The sequence below is a fragment of the Crocuta crocuta genome, unplaced genomic scaffold, assembly GCF_008692635.1.
Source record: "Crocuta crocuta isolate KB4526 unplaced genomic scaffold, BGI_CrCroc_1.0 scaffold197, whole genome shotgun sequence".
Classification (NCBI taxonomy): domain Eukaryota; kingdom Metazoa; phylum Chordata; class Mammalia; order Carnivora; family Hyaenidae; genus Crocuta; species Crocuta crocuta.
Window position 1 is genome coordinate 12008835 of NW_027532002.1, and position 18820 is coordinate 12027654.

General features: G+C 36.7%; 1 protein-coding gene across 5 annotated transcripts in view; it reads right to left on the reverse strand.

Annotated features, from left to right (window-relative positions):
* The window catches only part of STK31 (serine/threonine kinase 31), an 85321-nt gene that overhangs the window by 40577 nt on the left and 25924 nt on the right, over positions 1–18820 (reverse strand). For 4 of the 5 annotated variants that reach the window (XM_077775442.1, XM_077775438.1, XM_077775439.1 and 1 more), the window contains exons 9-14: positions 17967–18082; positions 16129–16288; positions 12970–13092; positions 9063–9242; positions 6897–7013; positions 5504–5623 (exon numbers count right to left, since the gene is read on the reverse strand). In XM_077775442.1, the coding sequence (XP_077631568.1) occupies positions 5504–5623; positions 6897–7013; positions 9063–9242; positions 12970–13092; positions 16129–16288; positions 17967–18082 (816 nt within the window). The remainder of the gene's footprint in view (positions 1–5503; positions 5624–6896; positions 7014–9062; positions 9243–12969; positions 13093–16128; positions 16289–17966; positions 18083–18820) is intronic. The other variant, XM_077775441.1, reaches the window with a different exon arrangement.

The following is an 18820-nucleotide window of genomic DNA, read 5'->3' on the forward strand; positions in this document are numbered from 1 at the left end:
GGTGGATAATTCTTTTTATGTGCTGTTGGATTCGATTGCAAGTATCTTGTTGAGGATTTTTGCATCTGTATTCATCAAGGATACTGGCCTGTAGTCCTCTTTGTTTGCTGGATCTCTGTCTGGCTTGGGAATCAAAGTGATGCTGGCTTCATAAAATGAGTCTGGAAGTTTTCCTTCTATTTCTATTTTTTGGAATAGCTTGAGAAGAAAGGGTATTAATTCTGTTTTAAATGTCTGGTAGCATTCCCCAGGTAAGCCCTTTGGTCCAGGGCTGTTATTTGTTGAGAGATTTTGATAACTGATTCGATTTCTTCACTTGTTCTTCACTTTCACTAGATAGAAAGTCAGTTCAGATTTTCTATCTCTTCCCGTGTGAATTTGGTAGTGAGTGCGTTTGGTTAGGAATTTGTCCATTTCTTCTAAGTTGTCCAATCTGTTGGCATATAATTTTTCACAGTATTCCCTGATAATTGCTTGTATTTCTGAGGGGTTGGTTGTAGTAAGTCCATTTTCATTTATGATTTTGTCTGAGTGCTCTCTCTCTTTTCTGTTGAGAAGCCTGGCTAGAGGTTTGTCAATTTTGTTTATTTTTTCAAAAACCAACTCTTGTTTTCATTGATCTGTTCAACTGTTTCTTTGGTTTCTATATTGTTTATTTCTGCCCTGGTTTTTATTATTTCTCTTCTCCTACTGGATTTGGGGTGGTCTCATTGCACTCCCACCAGATCCTTCAGGGTGAGTTGTCAAGATTTTGCACTTGCGCTTTTTCTAATTTCTTGAAATAGGCCCTGGACTGCCTTACCACATCCCATAGAGTTTGGATTGTTGTATTTTCATTTTCATTTGTTTCCATATATTTTTAAATTTCTTCTCTAATTGCCTGATTGGCCCATTTGTTCTTTAGTAGGGTGCTCTTAAACCTGCATGCTTTTGGAGGTTTTCTAGACTTCTTCCTGTGATTGATTTCAAGTTTCATAGCATTGTGATCTGCAAGTGTGCATGGTTTGATCTCATTTCTTTTATATTTATTGAGGGCTGCTTTATGTCCCAATATGTGATCTATCTTGGAGAATGTGCCATGTGCACGTGAGAAGAAAGTAAGTTCCATGGCCTCAGGATGTAGAGTTCTAAATATATCTGCCAGATCCATCTGGTCCAATGTGTCAGTCAAATCCATCGTTTCTTTAGTGATTTTCTGTCTAGTTGATCTATCCATTGCTGTAAGTGGAGTATTAAAGTCTCCTGCTATTAGCACACTATTGTCTATAAGATTGTTTCTGTTTGTGATTGTTTTAAATATTTAGGTGCTCCCATATTCAGTGCATAGACATTTATAACTGTTAGTTCTTCCTGATGGATAGACCCTGTAATTATTATATAATGCCCTTCTTCATCGTTTTTTACTGTCTTTAAAGTCCAGTTTGTCTGATGTAAGTATAGCTACTCCAGCTTTTTTTGACTTCCAGTAGCATGATATGTATTTCTCCATCCCCTTACTTTTAATCTCAAGGCATCCTCCAGTCTAAAATGAGTTTCCTGTAGACAGCATATAGATGGATTTTGTTTTTTTACTCATTCTGCTACCCTATGTCTTTTGATTGAAGCATTCAGCCCATTTACATTCAGTGTTATTACTGAAATATATGGGTTTAGAGTCATTGTGTCATTTGTGGGATTCATGCTTGTGGTGGTGTCCCTAGCATCTTGCATTCCTTGCAACATTTCCCTCAGAGAGTCCCCCTCAGGATTTCTTGTAGGGCTGGTTTAGTGGTGACAAATTCTTTCAATTTTTGTTTATTTGAAAAGACTTTTATCTCTCCTTCTATTCTAAATGACAGACTTGTTGGATAGAGGATTCTTGGTTGCATATTTTTTCTGTTCATTACACTGAAGATCTCCTGCCATTCCTTTCTGACCTGCCAGGTTTCATTAGTAGGTCTGTCACCACTCTGATGGGTTTCCCTTTGTATGGTAGGGCCCTTTTCTCCCTACCTGCTTTCAAAATTCTCTCTTTGTCCTTATATTTTGCCAGTTTCACTATGATATGTTATGCAGAAGATCGATTCAAGTTATGTCTGAGGGGAGTTCTCTGTGCCTCTTGCATTTCAACATCGACTTCTCTCCCAAGCTTAAGGAAGTTCTCTGCTATAATTTGTTCCAGGACTCCTTCAGCACCTTTCCCTCTCTCTTCCTCTTCTGGGATTCTTATGATACGAATATTGTTCCGTTTGATTGTGTCTCTGAGCTCTCGAACTCTTCTTTCATGTTCCTGGATCAGTTTATCTTTTTCTCAGCTTCCTCTTCTTCTATAATTGTGTCTTCTAAATCACTTATTCTCCTTTCTGCCTCTTCAAACCGTGCATTGGACACCTCCATTTTATTATGTATCTCATTTATCGTATTTTTTAAGTCATCATAACTATTTTTAAGTTCCATAGTTTCTAATAGTTTCTCTGATGTCTTCCATGTTTTTTTCAAGCCCAGCAATTAATTTTATGATTGTTGTTCTAATTTCTTGTTCAGTTATGTTGCTTATATCTTTTTTGAGCAGTTCTTTAGCTGTCATTTCTTCCTGGAATTTCTCTGGAGGAAAGTTCTTCTGTTTTGTCATTTTGGTTAGCTTTCTATCTCTTGTTAATTAAAAAACTTGTTGTACACTCTGCCCCTGCGAGTTCTGCTGTATTAAAGAAGGCTCTTTTGAGTGTTCAGAGCCTGTCTGTTCAGGAAGTGTTCTTTGAATGGTGTCTCTTGGTTTCTCTTGTTGAGCGTTTGGTTACTTTGTTTCCCTACTCATAGCAGTATTTGGGACTCTCCACCATGTGTACCTTGGCTTGTTCTTGAGGTAGCCCTGGAAAAAGAAAACAGACAACCACAGAGGGAAGAAAAGTACACAAACACATAGACAAAACCAATAAACACTCAAACCCAGGCTCAGGTAAAAACAACAACAATAAAACAGCTTTCTGGCGGGGATGGGCGTGATTTGGTGTAGGCAGGTCTCGCCTCCACTGTGTCCACTGGCCACTCCCTGAGGCCCTGCGTTGGTGGTTGTGGGGAGAAGAATGGCTTCGCCCCAGTCCCTTATTAACAAAGCATTGCAAATCACTACTTTCAGTCTGATCTCCCTGTGCTGAGGATGTAGCCAAGGTGGGCTGAGTTCTCTGCCCCACGGCCCGCCTCCTTTCCAGGTCCCAGTCCATGGGCTTTGTTTAATCTGCCCTAAACAGTCCCACAGGTCACAGCTTCCCTGATGCCAGGGGTTTGAGTGGGGGGTGGGGGAAGTGTCGCAGCCTCAGATCCTCCAGGGTCAAGCAGCGATACAACTCAAATGTGTGCGGGGAACGTAGCAACTTCAGGTCCACAGAGTCCACGCCACTGCCACGCACAGCCGGTGCCACCATCATGCCACCCGGCTGCTTCCACCAGGGATAGTGCTAGGAACACTGCAGTGCAGTTTTTTTCTGGCGCCTTCTGGGACCAGGGGCACCTAGTTCAAAGTCAGTACCCAGCCAGAACTAAAAAACACTCTCTTTCCAAGCTGAGGTTTTTCTCTTCTCCAGGGACGGTTCTATGAGCAATCTCAGCTTCTCTTTCCTTTCCCCAGGACTCGCTGCAGCTCACCACAGCTCACCAGGGCTCATCACTCACAGAAGCTGCACGTAAGCCTGGCTCCCTCCCCTTCATCTGTATCTCTGGGGCCCGTTCTACTTTTATCTTCTTCAGTTCACACTCACGCACCTGAGGTTTCCTTCCCAGGGTATTCTATCTCTCTTCCCAAACTCCTGTGGCTCAGCGTTCTATGACTTCAGGCCTTCTCAGTTTGAGAGATGGGTGCAACTGAAATGCACGGAGCTCCCTACTTCTCCGCCATCTTGCCGTTCTCGTTTTGCTTTTCTTTATCAAGTGTCTAATATAGTTACTGTCAAGTTGGTTTCCATATAACACCCCGTGCTCATCTCAACAAGTGCCCTCCTCCATGCCCATCACCTATTTTCCACTCTCCCCACCCCCATCAGCCCTCAGTTTGTTCTCAGTATTCAAAAGTCTCTTATGGTTTGCCTCCCTCCATCTCCTTAACTATGTTTTTCTCCTTCCCTTCCCCTATGGTCCTCTGTTAAGTTTCTCCTGTTCCACATATGAATGAAAACATATGGTATCTGTTCTTCTCTGACTGACTTATTTCACTTAGCATAATACTCTCCAGTTCCATCCATGTTGCTACAAATGGCCAGGTTTCATTCTTTCTCATTGCCATGTAAAGTATTCCATAGTATAGATAAACCACATCTTCTTGATCCATTTGTCCATTGATGGACACTTAGGTTCTTCCCATGATTTGACTATTATTGAGAGTGCTGCTATGAACATTGGGGTCCATGTGCCCCTATGCATCAGCACTCCTGTATCCCTTGGGTAAATTCCTAGCAGTGCTATTGCTGGGTCATAGAGGAGTTATTGTTAATTTTTTGAGGAATCTCCACACTGTTTCCACCAACAGCGTAAGAGGGTGCCCGTTTCTCCACATGCTTACCAGCATCTAGTCTCCTGATTTGCTCATTTTAGCCACTCTGACCAGCATGAGGTGGTATCTCAGTGCGGTTTTGATTTGTATTTCCCTGATAATGAGGGACACTGAGCATCGTTTCATGTGTCTGTTGGCCATCTGGATGCCCTCTTTGGAGAAGGGTCTGTTCATGTCTTCTGCCCGTCTCTTCACTGGATTCTTTGTTTTTCGGGTGTGGAGTTTGGTGAGTTCCTTACAGATTTTGGATACTAGCCTTTTATCTGATATGTCATTTACAACTATCATTTCTCATTCTGTTGGCTGCCTATTAGTTTTGTTGACTGTTCCCTTTGCAGTGCAGAAGCTTTTTATTTTGATGAGGTCTCAATAGTTCATTTTTGCTTTTGATTCCATGCCTTTGGAGATGAGCCGAGTAAGAACTTGCTGTGGCTGAGGTCAAGGAGGCTGTTTGCTGCTTTCTCCTCTAGGGTTTTGATGGCTTCCTATCTCACATTCAGGTCCTTCATCCATTTTGAGTTTATTTTTGTGTATGGTCTAAGAAAATGGTCTCGTTTCATTCTTAGCCAGCAATTGCACTACTAGGCATTTATACAAAGGATAGAAAAATACTGATTCAAAGGAGCGCATATACCCTGATGTTTATAGTGACATTACAATAGTCAAATTATGGAAAGATCCCAAATGTTCATCAACTAATAAATGAATAAAGAAGATGTGGTAAAGGATAGGTTTTAAAGAACACAAGGAAATCAAAGATTTATGACACTCAAAAAATTCAATATATTTTTATCAACTAAATCATTATTTCCACTGTAGGATGAATTTAATTACAAACCAGCTAACAATGGCTATACTGTTTTCTTAGCAATAATAAATAATTACCTACACACTGGATATTAAACTACTTGAAAAAAACTTAAGTCCTAAAAAATTCAAAGCATCAAAATATGAGACCAAAACAATAAAGCATAATCCAACCTCAATACTGTCCTTGTACTTGGATTGTACCGTAGCAATAAGCCTTTCCTCTAAACGGATCTTTTGTAGTACTTGACTATATGTATTTAAAATGATCTCCTTGTCTGCATCACCTTGCTCCTAAGTGAAATAAATCATACACATGGAATTATTCACAGAAGAGTACCCAAAATAATTTAAACCTATAATAACAATGAATAAACTTCAAAATGATGCCTTTAAGAAATTTCTATTTCTATTTCAAAGTATTTCTTAAACACATATCTTTTTCTAGACAGAAGAGAGATTGATGTCAAAGATGTTCATATAGGAAATTTTGCTCCCATTACACTATTATCTCTATACGTTTCAATAGTATTAAAAGAAATCAGGGATGCTATCACATTAAATGTAAGAACTAAACAACAGACAGAACTTCAACACTTTAAATTATTTTTAGAAATCATCTATTAGCAAACACTTCTAAAATCAAGTCTGACAAAGAGGTATAAACTTATAGTTATAAGTCACAGAGATGAAAAGTACAGCACAGAAAACATAGTCAATAATATTGTAATAGTGTTACAAAGCAAACAAACAGTGACTAAGCTTATCCTGGTGAGCACTGTGTGACATACTGAATTGTCAAACTACTATGTTGCACACTTGAAACTAATATAATGCTGTATATTAATCATACTTAAACAAAAAAAGGATAAAAGTCTGACTAAACCATCTAAATAGACTATTTGAAAATAGGGAAATACAGTAACATATATGTATTTTTTAGTGTTAATCTGAATAAAGCTGCAAGAGGTAAAAGTAAATAAGTAAAACGAACAACATAACCAATGAGACTTTGGTAAGCAGCCTGAAAAACTGGGAAGGAGTCCCAGTGAGCAATAACAACATTACAAAATGCTCTTTTGAGGAGTTACACTAATTTCTAACTTGGCACAGCAATAGAGAACATACACAGTACCTAAAGGAAGATACTGATCAGTCTTATGTATACACTCTCCTGATTTTATATCAATTTTTCACAAATTCTAAAGAGTCTTTTCTCTTTGAGTATGATGAACCCAAGAATCTAACAACACAGAAAGCTGATACACTCAGATTAAGAGTTTTCCTAGAATTTTTCCTAGAATTTAACTAATTTCCTAGTAGTTTTCCTAGAATTAAACATAAGGCTTTATTTTTAATGTGAAATGTCCTAGTAAATAAAAATATTACTCTGTGGAAGAATAAGAGTTTGCATTGTTTTTAGACTACAACTTGGATTAGAACTTGATAGTGTTTCTATTTTAAATAGGTCTATAAGAGGAAAACTAAGATCAGTCTTCATACTTTCTAATTCAAGAGAAACCATATTGCTTCAAAGGAAGCAATAATAAAGACGAATAATACTCACAATCAGAGATAGCTCCAGCTCTTTGCAGACACTTGACTCGGTCTTCTCTAGGATTTCATCAATAACACCAACTGTGTCGTCAGAAGTTAGTGGTTCTTCCACAGAGAGATCAAAAGCCTCATTTGCAAAAAATTAAAACATGAAATATCTCATTTAATTACTTCAATTAGTATTGTGTCCTTATACCTAGAACACAGCATTAGACTATGCATTGGGCAATGTGGGGGAAATAAGGGTATACAAGAAAGATAAACTACCCTCACAAAACTTATGTATCAAAGAAGAAAAGGTACAGGGGCAACAGGGTGGCTCAGTCAGTTAAATATCCAACTCCTGATTTTGGGTCAAGTCATAATCTCATGGTTCATGAGATTGAGCCCCCATCCTAGACTGTGGAGACTGCTTGGGATTCTCTCCCTCCCCGTCTCCTCTCCCCACACGCACACTCTCTCTCTCTCAAAATAAATAAACATTAAAATAAAAAAGTATACACATATTACATACCTAAATACAAATTGTTTAACATAATCTGAGGTTAAGAGACATAAGAGGACAATACAGAGGAAAAGTATGAAAAAAAACCCCCACAACAGAAGTAAGACTAAGATTTTGAGGAGAGAAAGTAAAAGAAGCAGTCTGACTAAAAGCTGGTAGGAACCTTGCGGCACCTGAGTGGCTCAGTCAGTTAAGTGACCAACTCTTGATTTCAGCTCAGGTCATGATCTTACAGTCGATCTCATGAGATCAAGCCCGACATCAGGCTCCACACTGAGGGTGGAGCTTGTTTAAGATTCTCTCTTCCTCTGTCCCTTCCCAATATGTGCACATGCATGCACACACATGCACACGTTTTAACACTCTCGCTAAAAAACAAACAAACGAAACTGGTAGGAGCCTTAAATGCTCAGGTGAAAAGTTTAAAGCTGATAAACAGTAAGCAGACAATGTCAGGCCTTTTAAATAAGGTCCTATGATTACACCTGGTATTTAGTAATGACCTGCTAAGTATTTAGCAATCTAGAGATTAAAAATTAAAGATTAAACCCAGATGACTTCCATCTCATTAGGAAAACAAAGGTATTTTCTATCAGGAAACAGACTTTATAATAAAGGTTAAATAGAATAAAATAAAGGGCCCAAATTATAATATAGAACATAAAGGTCATAACTAGCCACTTTGATTTCAGAGATTCAGATATGTGATTATGGAGACTTGGATTTGGAAAATGCTATGGAAATTAAAGAAAGGGTGATAGTTAATCTAAGCAGAAAGACAATTCTGATCAATAACAAAAGAAGAAAAAGAAATAAATTAATTATACTAATATATCCATTAAGAAGTGCCAAAAGTGAAGAGTTCTGGAAGTAGCTGGAGAGTAAAGACTTTTTTCCCCAAAACAAAGCTAGAAATGCATATGTGTAAATCATTCACACAGATAAATACCACCATGGATGTCCCTGCCCTTGCTGAGAAGGTTGTAAAGCAGAAAGAAAAAAAGAAAAAATAGAGTATCAGTAACAAAATGAGGCTGAAATTTAATTAGGTTTCTGAGTTCATTATAAAAAAAACATATGTCCCCATGGCTTTTACAAAATTACATGGTATTTTTACAATAATAAATAAGAACTTTAAAAATTATATATAAAACACCTTTTTTAATATCTAGTATCAACTGAGACTAATATACTTCATTTATGTTAGGTATCTTTAAGATGTTTAAGATGTCTAAAACGTAAACGATTTGAACACTGCCAAACAATTCACATATTTTAAGCATGACTAGTTAGCCAACTAATGTTAAAACACCTATGTCTTGCTAAAAAAGAAACTAAACCAAGAGAAATCTCTACTACCCTCTAAAACACGTGTATATACAGACACTTATCTCTATACTACAGCTATAGAATATACACTACAACTTGTAATAAATTCCAGTGATACTATCTTATACCTACAACAGCTTACTGAAGCTGTTCTCATATATACTCCTAGAGAAAAGAAATATGTAGATTCCCTCACTCCTCCATCCTAGTCCTCATCTCCTCAATCCCTTTCATCCTTTTTCCCTCAGAAAAGTAGTAAATTATATTTGAAAAATTATTCTTAAAAAGCCCATACACCCTGGTTTAGGCTACAAAACAACACTGGGCAGGAGTTCTTATTACCTTTACAGTGTTCTTGAACCATGCTATAAGATGTTGTAGAGAAACCTCTGTTTCACTTCTAACACTGGTGAACTCCTCTCTTTTGTCACACTTCCAGTCATAAAATTTCTGAAGTATTTCTTCAGAGTCTGTCCCTTCTTTGGCCTTTCCATATACTGCCTCTAAAGAGGTTGACAAATCCTACAGAAATATATTTGTTTATTAAAGTTTATTAACTTCATATTAGAATTCAAACACTGTATTAAAATCTGTGAGACAGGAAAGTAGTATGGTGACTCCCTCTCCTTAAAAATCTTATAAATAAAATTTACAAAAATTACATATGAAAGCATAAAACTACCTTGAAGGTGATTTATTTGGACTATAATAGTATAAGCTAGACAAATAATTCTGTTAAGGAAGACACTGAACATACATATGTACTTAAAAATCATTTTTAAAAGGACTAGATGAGACCTTTGAGCCTAGTTGCTCTCTCTAGGAATCAAATTCTTTTTTTTAATGTTTATTAATTTTTTTTTTTGAGAGAGAGAGAGAGAGAGAGAGAGACTACATGGGAGGGGCAGAGAGAGAAGGAAATACAGAATCCAAAGCAGGCTCCAGGCTCTGAACTGTCAGCTCAGATGTGGGGCTCAAACTTACAAACCGTGAGATTGTGACCTAAGCTGAAGTCAGAGACCTAACTGACTGGGTCACCCAGGCACCCCTCTAGGACTCAAATTCTAAAAATGTTGCTGAGGGACACCTGGGTGACTCAGTTAGTTGAGCATCCAACACTTGGTTTGGCTCAGGTGATGATCCCAGGGTCATGGGATTGAGCCCCACACTGGGCTCCATGCTCAGTGTGGAGCCTGCTTGGGATTCTCTCTCTCTCCCTCTGTCTGTTCCCCCACTCATGCTCTCTTTCTCTCTCAAGTAATTTTCAAAAAAAAAATTTTTTTTTAATTAGAAATGTCACTGAAGCAAGAGGAAAATGTAAAAGGTCCCAGAAAGTTTTATCACAAAACTCTGAAGAAACCTTTGGAAAGACAGAAGACAGTTGGTGCTTAGCAATTAATGAATACAATCACTGCAAAGTGGGAAAAAGCCTGCACCACAACAGAAAATAGCATGTGGGAAAAGAGAACCTTCTTCTTTTGCCCTTCTCTCTCACATTGGAAAGTAGAAGCACAAAGCAAGAAGCAAAGGGTTTATACAAGTATAGTACAGGAACCTAGATGAGGCAAAAACTGATAACCAGTACAGAAAAGTTGACCACTCCTAAGCATTTTCTTTTCTTCCCTCTTCCCCTGAATACCTGGTAGCACTTACACCCAAGGGTAGTAGCCCTGAAAAAGTACTGGCTGAGGCAGAGGGACTGGGAGGTCTACTGAACAGTAAGATCATCTAGAAGAAAAGCCAACAGGAAGTAGCTGAGCCCAGGCTGTAACACTAGAAGCTCTGAAAACAACCCCATCCTATTCCCTAAATACACCTGAAGTCTTTAAAGTTACGGTCCAAACTTTCAACCTTTCCTAGGACCCCTCCACTACCCTAAACCATATCTACAAAATAATACAGAACTAAGACAGCTTACAGTTCTTGAAGGGAATATGAGATCTTTGAAAGGAGGTACAGAGGAGAATGAAATGTGTGAATAAAACAAGAACTCTGAAAGAAATATATCAAACTAAGCCACCTTATAAAAAGGAAGCAAAGTCATGAACTCAAAATAAGCATAATACTTTCAACAAAAAGAAATATTGAAAACACAAAGCAAAACCAAGTACTTATAAACAATAACCAACTGAAGTTATTAAGAATATAAAAATAATCTTTGAAATCAAGAACACAATGGGTTGGGTAAGTGGCAAAAAGGATACAGCTAGAAAACCAATTAGTGAGCTAGATGGCTAAGTCAAGGATTCCTCACATACCTCCAAAAAGACACAGAAAGGGATAAAAAAAAATGGATTAACAATGTAGAGAACATTCTCATTCACAGAATGAGAGAAAAAGTAAATGGGGAGAAAGGAGAAATAGCATCTTAAGAAATAATTATCAAATATTTCTAGAGTTTAAAAAAGATCTAAAATCTCAGACTAAATTGACTCAGATTAAATCTAAACTTAAATATGTTTAGTGCAATTTAAGGAACAAAGTCAAGGGAAAATGTTAAAGTTTCCAGTGAGAGAAAAGGTCACAGAGGAACAAAAGGCAGACTGATACCAACAACTATGGAAATAAGAAAACAATAGATTATTATTGTCAAAAGTTTGAAGGAAAAATGGGCTTTGGACCTAATATTTTATAGCCAACTCAACAAATGTTTAAAGTGCCTAAATGTAAGCAATTGTTTAAATGTTTAAATAAGATATCCTGAGACATTTAATACCTCACAAAGACCTCTTTGAAAGCACTGTTAGAGAAAATACTTTAATACATAGAGAAAAATCAGAAGATATCCAACAACTTATAAGAATGAAGCGATAACTCTAAAGTTTGTTATCTGAGTTACCCTATACAATATCCATAACACTCTGTGCCTAAAATTCTACACAACTGTGGTTGTTTGGTTAGCTGTTTGAAGGAGGAATTCAGAGAAGACACGCCATAGGCAAGTGAGAATGTTCTAAGATATTAGGGGTAGAAGGTAGAAAAGGAGGAAAAAAATAAAACCATGATAAACAAAAATACAAAATAATTATCGAAATAAGTTCTAGTAAAACAGTAATTATAAATATATAAATCAAGTTACTCATCAAAAGATAAATTTATACATTAGATTCTTTTAAAAAATGATCCATTAGTTGGGGCACCTGAGTTGCTTAGTCAGTTAAGCCTCCAACTCTTGATTTCAGCTCAGGTCATGACACAGCTCATGAGTCTGAGCCCCGTATCAGGCTCTGCACTAACAGTGTGGAGTCTGCTTGGGATTCTCTCTCTCTGTCCCTCCCCTGCTCATGCTGTCTGTCTGTCTGTCTGTCTGTCTCTCTCTCTCTGCCCCTCCCCTGCTCATGCGGTCTCTGTCTCTCTCTGCCTCTCTCTCAAAATAAACTTCAAAAATAAAAACAAAAAGAGCCATTAGCATGTTGTCTAAGAAAGACATTTAATTTAAAACAAAGGGCAGGAAAAAGGAAAGATCTACAAGCAAATATTAACCAAAAAACAGGTAAATAGGAATTTTAAAAGGAAACAATATTTTAACACCATAAGGGAAAAAGAAAGTTATATAGTTGTTAAAAAGAAATCACAGTTTAAGGGGCACCTGGATGGCTCAGTCGGCTAAGCATCCAACTTTGGCTCAGGTCACCATCTCACGGTTTGTGGGTTTGAGCCTAGCGTCAGGCTCTGTGCTGACAACTTGAAGCTTGGAGCCTGAAGCCTGCCTCAGATTCTACGTCTCCCTCTCTCTCTCTGCCTTTCTCTCTCTCAAAAATAAATAAGCATTAAAAAAATTTTTTTAAATAAATAAAGCTCTTAATTCTGTATCTTAAAAGCCCTAAAACTCAAGGATCAGGACTCTTCTAACTCCTGACTGGGACCCTACCAGATTTTCTGCTAAAACCAGGGACTCACATACCTGCTACTGCTTCTGTCTCCCTGAGTTTTCCCAGTGAATGCTGCTCTAGCAAACCTGATGTGTCTGACCATTTTACCTTATTTGCAAGATAGAGACACACACATATATATAAACATTTTAAATAGATAAATGTAAATTTTTAATTCTATTAAAAAGAAATCAGAATTCATCAAAAAAAAGAGAAGAAAAAATTTAGCAGCCATCAGTACTATCTGAGGTCTTTCAGTAAATGCTAAATGATTTTAGCAGGATTGTTAAATGTCTCAAATGAGACATTTCAATGATATGTCTCTCAAATGATAAAACATGTTTTAATGTATATATAATATCTTTGTAAATTCTAACCTGCAATGTTTTCAAGCGTTTATTAAGGGGTAACTCATCTACTTCCAGAATAAAAACTTCTACTGCCATGTTCAGCTTCTGTTGCACTTCATTTCTTTTGGCAATCAAAATACTCCCTTCATTCTGGAAAAAGAAAACAAAGAATAACCATCATTAATACATCAGGTCTTTTTTTTTTTTTTTTTTTACATACAGACCTATATTTTAAAAAACTGATCTCTTGAAGTAAATAAAACTTAACATTACAGGAGCACCTGGATGGCTCAGTTGGTTAAGAACCCCACTCTTGGTTTTGGCTCAGGTTATGATCTCATGGTTTCATGAGTTCAAGCCCTGGGCTGCACTCTGCATGCAGAGCCTGCTTGGGATTCTGTCTCCCTCTCTCTCTAGCCGTCATCACTTGCACTGTCTCTCTCTCTCTCTCAAAATAAATAAATCAATTGAAAAAAATTTACATTCTTTAAACACAGTATCCTTTAAGACAAATATCTCTCAAAAACAAACACATAAAAAAAGACAAATCTCTCTCTCTTGAGATCACCAAACTCCCAGAATTTTCTTTCCCTTAATTAGAAATAAGACATTTAACAATCCTGCTAATTTTTCCCATTATTTGTGCAACAATTAAATTTTTGTTTTTAAGAAAATTATACACGTTCTGGAGTGCCTGGGTGGCTCAGTCGGTTAAGTGTCCGACTTCAGCTCAGGTCATGATCTCACGGTTCGTGGGTTCGAGCGCTGCATCGGGCTCTGTGCCAACAGCTAGCTCAGAGCCTGGAGCCTGCTTCAGATTCTGTGTCTCCCTCTCTCTCTGAACCTCCCCTGCTCATGCTGTCTTTCTCTCACAGAAATAAATTTAAAAAATTTTTTTAAATAAAAAAGAAAATTATACAAGTTCTATTATTAATTACACACTCACTACATCCCTCCTACTCCCATTCCAGCCTCAATTCCTTCATCTACTTATCCTTCAAGATTCAGTTAATCTCCACCATGGTTAAAACCTCCAATTTGCCTAGGTATATTAAAGATATCCAAGAACTCTATACATTATCTCTATTATAGTACTTATCAAACAATATTGAAACTATTTGTATGTCTATCCCACACCCAAGAAAGACAGAGAAGACCATGTCTTAAACAAATGTGTACCTCTGCTACCTATAATAATATCTGGCATACACACTTAAAAGCTTTAGTTTTAGGGTGCCTGGGTGACTCAGTTGGTTAAGTATCTTGCTTCAGGTCGTGATCTTATAGTTCATAGATTCAAGCCCCGTATCGGTCTTTTTGCTGACAGCTCAGAGCCTGGAACCTGTTTCAAATACGGTGTCTTCCTCTCTCTCTGACCCTCCCCCACTCATGCTCTGTCTCTCTCAAAAATAAACATTAAAAGAAAAATTTTAAGCTTGAATGTTAGAATATTCTTTTTGTGTAAGCCCCAACAGACCATTTTATAGCCCTATAGACTAAAGAAAATAATCTCTTCATAAAAATACATACAACAAATAGATAAATGAAAATAACAATACCAAGACCCAAATTAAGTTCAATAAGGGAAATAAAATGGCTACTCTAAGTGGCAGTTATGACTCTGTATTTATCCAATAATCCACTCTTCAACCTATCAAATGAGATTTAGGGCAATGAAGCCCAAAAGTAAGTCCTGAAATAACAGCAATAAGCAGAAACAAACACCTGCTTTAAAAAAAAAATCACATTTGTTCTACTAGAATACTAAGTCCTGGAGCTACATTAGGTCCTCTTCCTCTGTGTCCTGAATCACTGCCCTATGCTCAAACCAGAAAAACAAAACAAAGCAAAAATTAAAAAACAGTTCTTACTCATCTTATTACATGAAAACACATCATGAATTATTTTAATATTGATGGTGCAGTTTAAATGGGGAGAGAATAAATATACTTTCTAGTCAGACATACCTGGGTTCAAATTCCATATTAACACTTAGAACTATGTAATCTTCAGCAATTTCCTTAAACTACATGGGCCTCAATTTCCTCATTTATAAAATAAGAGCAAAAATGTCCTTTTAGAAGTAAGTGTAAGGAAAAGTTTACAAAATACCTATTAACATTACCTGTGTTTCATAGAGATTCAAAATTTCTTGCTTCAGTTGCTTTTTTTTCCTTCCATAATCCGAATTAATCAATTACGGTCTAACATGTAAAATGACACATATATAATCCCTTCTCCAAATTAAACATCCCCAGCATTTCCAAAGGCCTAGTGATTCTGTTCACTTCTCAACTGAGAGCCAGCTAGGTGGCCAACCGGGCAACCCAGGTATGAACTGGGAGTTAAAACTTTTAGGGTACAATCCCCGGAGGCAGAAATCACCAATACTTACGATGGGATAACTCCAAACACAATGTACTTTGGAAAGCTGTGACTGTGGTGAATATCCTTACATGAAAAACAAGGCGTTTGGTTCAGCTCAATATGATAAACTAAAGAAAACTGTGAGAGGAAATAAATATACTTGTACCTATGCTAATAAAGAAGTCATAGGAAATAATCCATTCTCCATACCCTTACCCTACCCACAAATAACCACCTCTAAACAAGGGGTGCTTTAATACCATTTAATACTAAGGCAGAGTTGAATACTGAAGCTGAAAGCACACCACTCAGACCCAAAAAAAAGATACAATAGCAAGTGTCAAAGCCACCCTGGCTTACAAGCTTTACTCCCCTCAAAAGCCACCATCTTTTATAGGCATAGCTTCCAAGATCTCTCAAGGATGGTATACCCAGTTGCAAGAGCCTCCACCAATTCTTTACCTCCTCAAGTCCAGATATAAATGACCAACTAGGGAGTTTTATTTACCTAAACTAGTAACATGACTGAATTATCATTTTATCAAATTACCAAGGGAACGGAGAATTAGCCAAAGGTCAAATTCTCATGCAAAAAGGGAAAAGATTTTATTGACACTTTATCCACAGTCACCATTATCTATCCTACTTTTTTTTTAACAAGGCAATAAAAGAAATCAAATCATTAATATGAAGATGTTGTAAAAATTAAATATTTCATGCAAAGTATCACTACAGTATCTACAACCCTTCTTCTTTGTCAAAAGATATCTCCTTACATTCAACAAATAAAACCATAATAGAAAAAAATTTTTGACCTACCACATTTTCACAAGTTTGTATGTTCTCCTGAGCAAGATTGTATTCTGCCCAAATTCTCTCTAATTCAGTCAAAGAAGCTGGGTTAGTAAAGCACTCTTCATCTAACACTTGCAAAGCATCTGAAAGGTCATTTCCAAAACGAACACTGATGTTGACACGTCTATTTAAAAACAAAAGCAAAAAGGAAAAGATCAAAACATTTTTAAGTTGGGAGCACCTGGGTGGCTCAGTCAGTTAAGTGTCTGACTTCAGATCAGGTCATGATCTCACCATTCATGAGTTCAAGCCCTGCATCAGGCTCTGACCCTGGAGCCTGCTTCAGATTCTTTGTCTCCCTCTCTGTCTGCTTCTCCCCTACTTGCATTGTTTCTCTCCCTCTCTCTCCCCCAAATTATTAAATAAGTAAATAAATAAACATTAAAAAAATTTTTTTTCAATTTATGTGGGAAAAATTTACACTTAAATAATAATGGCCTAAAGTAACTACGTACAACATTAACACAAAGGGGTATTTTTTAAAACCTTATATAAAATCATAAATAATTGGTATAACTTATAATTAAAAGTATGTTTGATTGCGGGGCACCTGGGTAGTTCAGTCAATTAAGCAAATGACTCTTGATTCTGGCTCAGGTCATGATCTCACTGTTCAGTTCATGAGATCAAGCCCCACATCAGGCTCTGTGCTGACAAGAGTGGAGCGTGCTTGGGATTCTCTCTTTCTCCCTCTCTCTCTGCCCCTTGCTCACATGCATGTGCTCTCTCTCAAAATAAATAAGTAAACATTAAAAAATTTAAAATATTTTATTGAGAAAAACAACTAAAACTTGTTTAAAAACCTTTATATAAAGGGTAACTTCGAAAGCCTGAAGAACTTTAAATGATATCAAACAGACCTTCAATTCTGGTCTACAGTGCCAATGTAGCCACTTAATTTTTGGTAGTGCATCAAAAGTTGATAAGGCTCTAGAAGGACAAAATTACTCGATTAAAGGCTTATAAACCAGATGCCAATTGATGGGTTTATGTTGGAGTATATAAATTTCTACTGGACAAAACACCAACACATAGTATTAATTCAGGTCACCATCTTTTTATTGTTTCAAAGTACATGAGAAAAGGAATCACTGATTTAAGTTCTTTGCATAGCATGGAAAGGGAACTAAGTTGTCTTAAGAACTATTTTTTTCCACATTCCAGAACAGGGTGACAAGTTATTTCTAACCAACAATAAAGCAATTCTCTATTAATATAAAATACCTACAAAAATCATATACAGAGTCTGATAAATGCCAAATAAACTGTGTACAAGACTTGCTAACCAATTTCTTCTCTTCTGACTCCATAAAGACTACTTTTCTTCTGACTGTATGAAAACCATATAGTTTTCTTTCTTTAGATAGAGTATTACTAAGTATTTAAATTACTACAATCTATGGGGCGCCTGGGTTCTTCAGTCAGTTAAGTGCCCAACGTCAGCCTGGGTCATGATCTTGAGGTCTCTGAGTTCAAGCCCTATGTCAGGCTCTGAGCTGTCAGCATCTAGTGAATCTGTAACCTGGTTCAGATTCTGTACCAGTCTCTCTCTCTCTCTCTCCCTCTCTCTCAAAAACTAAATAATAAGCATTCAAAAACAAAAGGAATATAACTCCATGTAGTGACAAAAGAATGCTGACAAAAATACTATAAAATTCAACTCAGGAGTTTTAGTCTTTAGTTTCTCTCTTTGAGACATAAAAATATAAAGATTAAGTTTCAAAACAAAAATGGTGGACACACAATTTAAATAAAGTACTAACAAATTAGCGATTATTTTAAATTATCCTTAAAAAACTCACCTAATTTCTTTCAGTATTTCAACCTTAGCTGCCAGATTTTTCATTCTGGTACCTACACGAGTCTTCAGAGTGCTTTCTAAATGTTTAGTCAAATCCATGGTAGTTGCTTTCTCTTGCTATAACAAAAAATAAGCACATATTAGTGAGTGTCAAACAGGAAACTGTATTTCTACTGTCACTTAAATGATTTTAAGGCATAACTAAAATTTTAAAGGTTAAAAAATTGGGGGGAACCTAACTGGCTCAGTCAGTGGAGCACGCAACTCTTGATCTCAGGGTCATGGGTTTGAGCCCCACTTTGGGCACACAGATTACTTAAAAAAAAATTTTTTTATCATTAAGCCAGAGGACAACTGACTTCCCTATTAGTTGGGATCTGAAAAAGATAATATATCTTAGGAACTCATTCATTCAGTCAGATTAGGATTCATCTTAATAATCAAATAGAAACAAATTTCATATAATACAGGTCTTAATACTTTAACTGCAAAAAGATAAGTAAAAGATCCCTATAGAAACCAAATGATTATCAATGACAATTTATTTTCTGACAAAGTCATATGTCATCCTACATTACAAAAGAATCAAAAACATTACTTCCTTGACCCAAACTAGATTAAACTCCCTGATTCTGAGTGGTATCTCAAATACATGTCTACCATAATTACCCAAAATAATGTACAGAGCAGTAACATGGATAAAGACCTGGCAGTTTTATTCCAATTATACTACAAACCAGATATTATACAGTTAAACATAGAAATTTTACTCAGTATTTGAACAACATGCTCTTCAGTCCTCACATTCTCTTCAATCCTTCAGTTAAATAAAAAGAGAGAACCAGCATATTACTG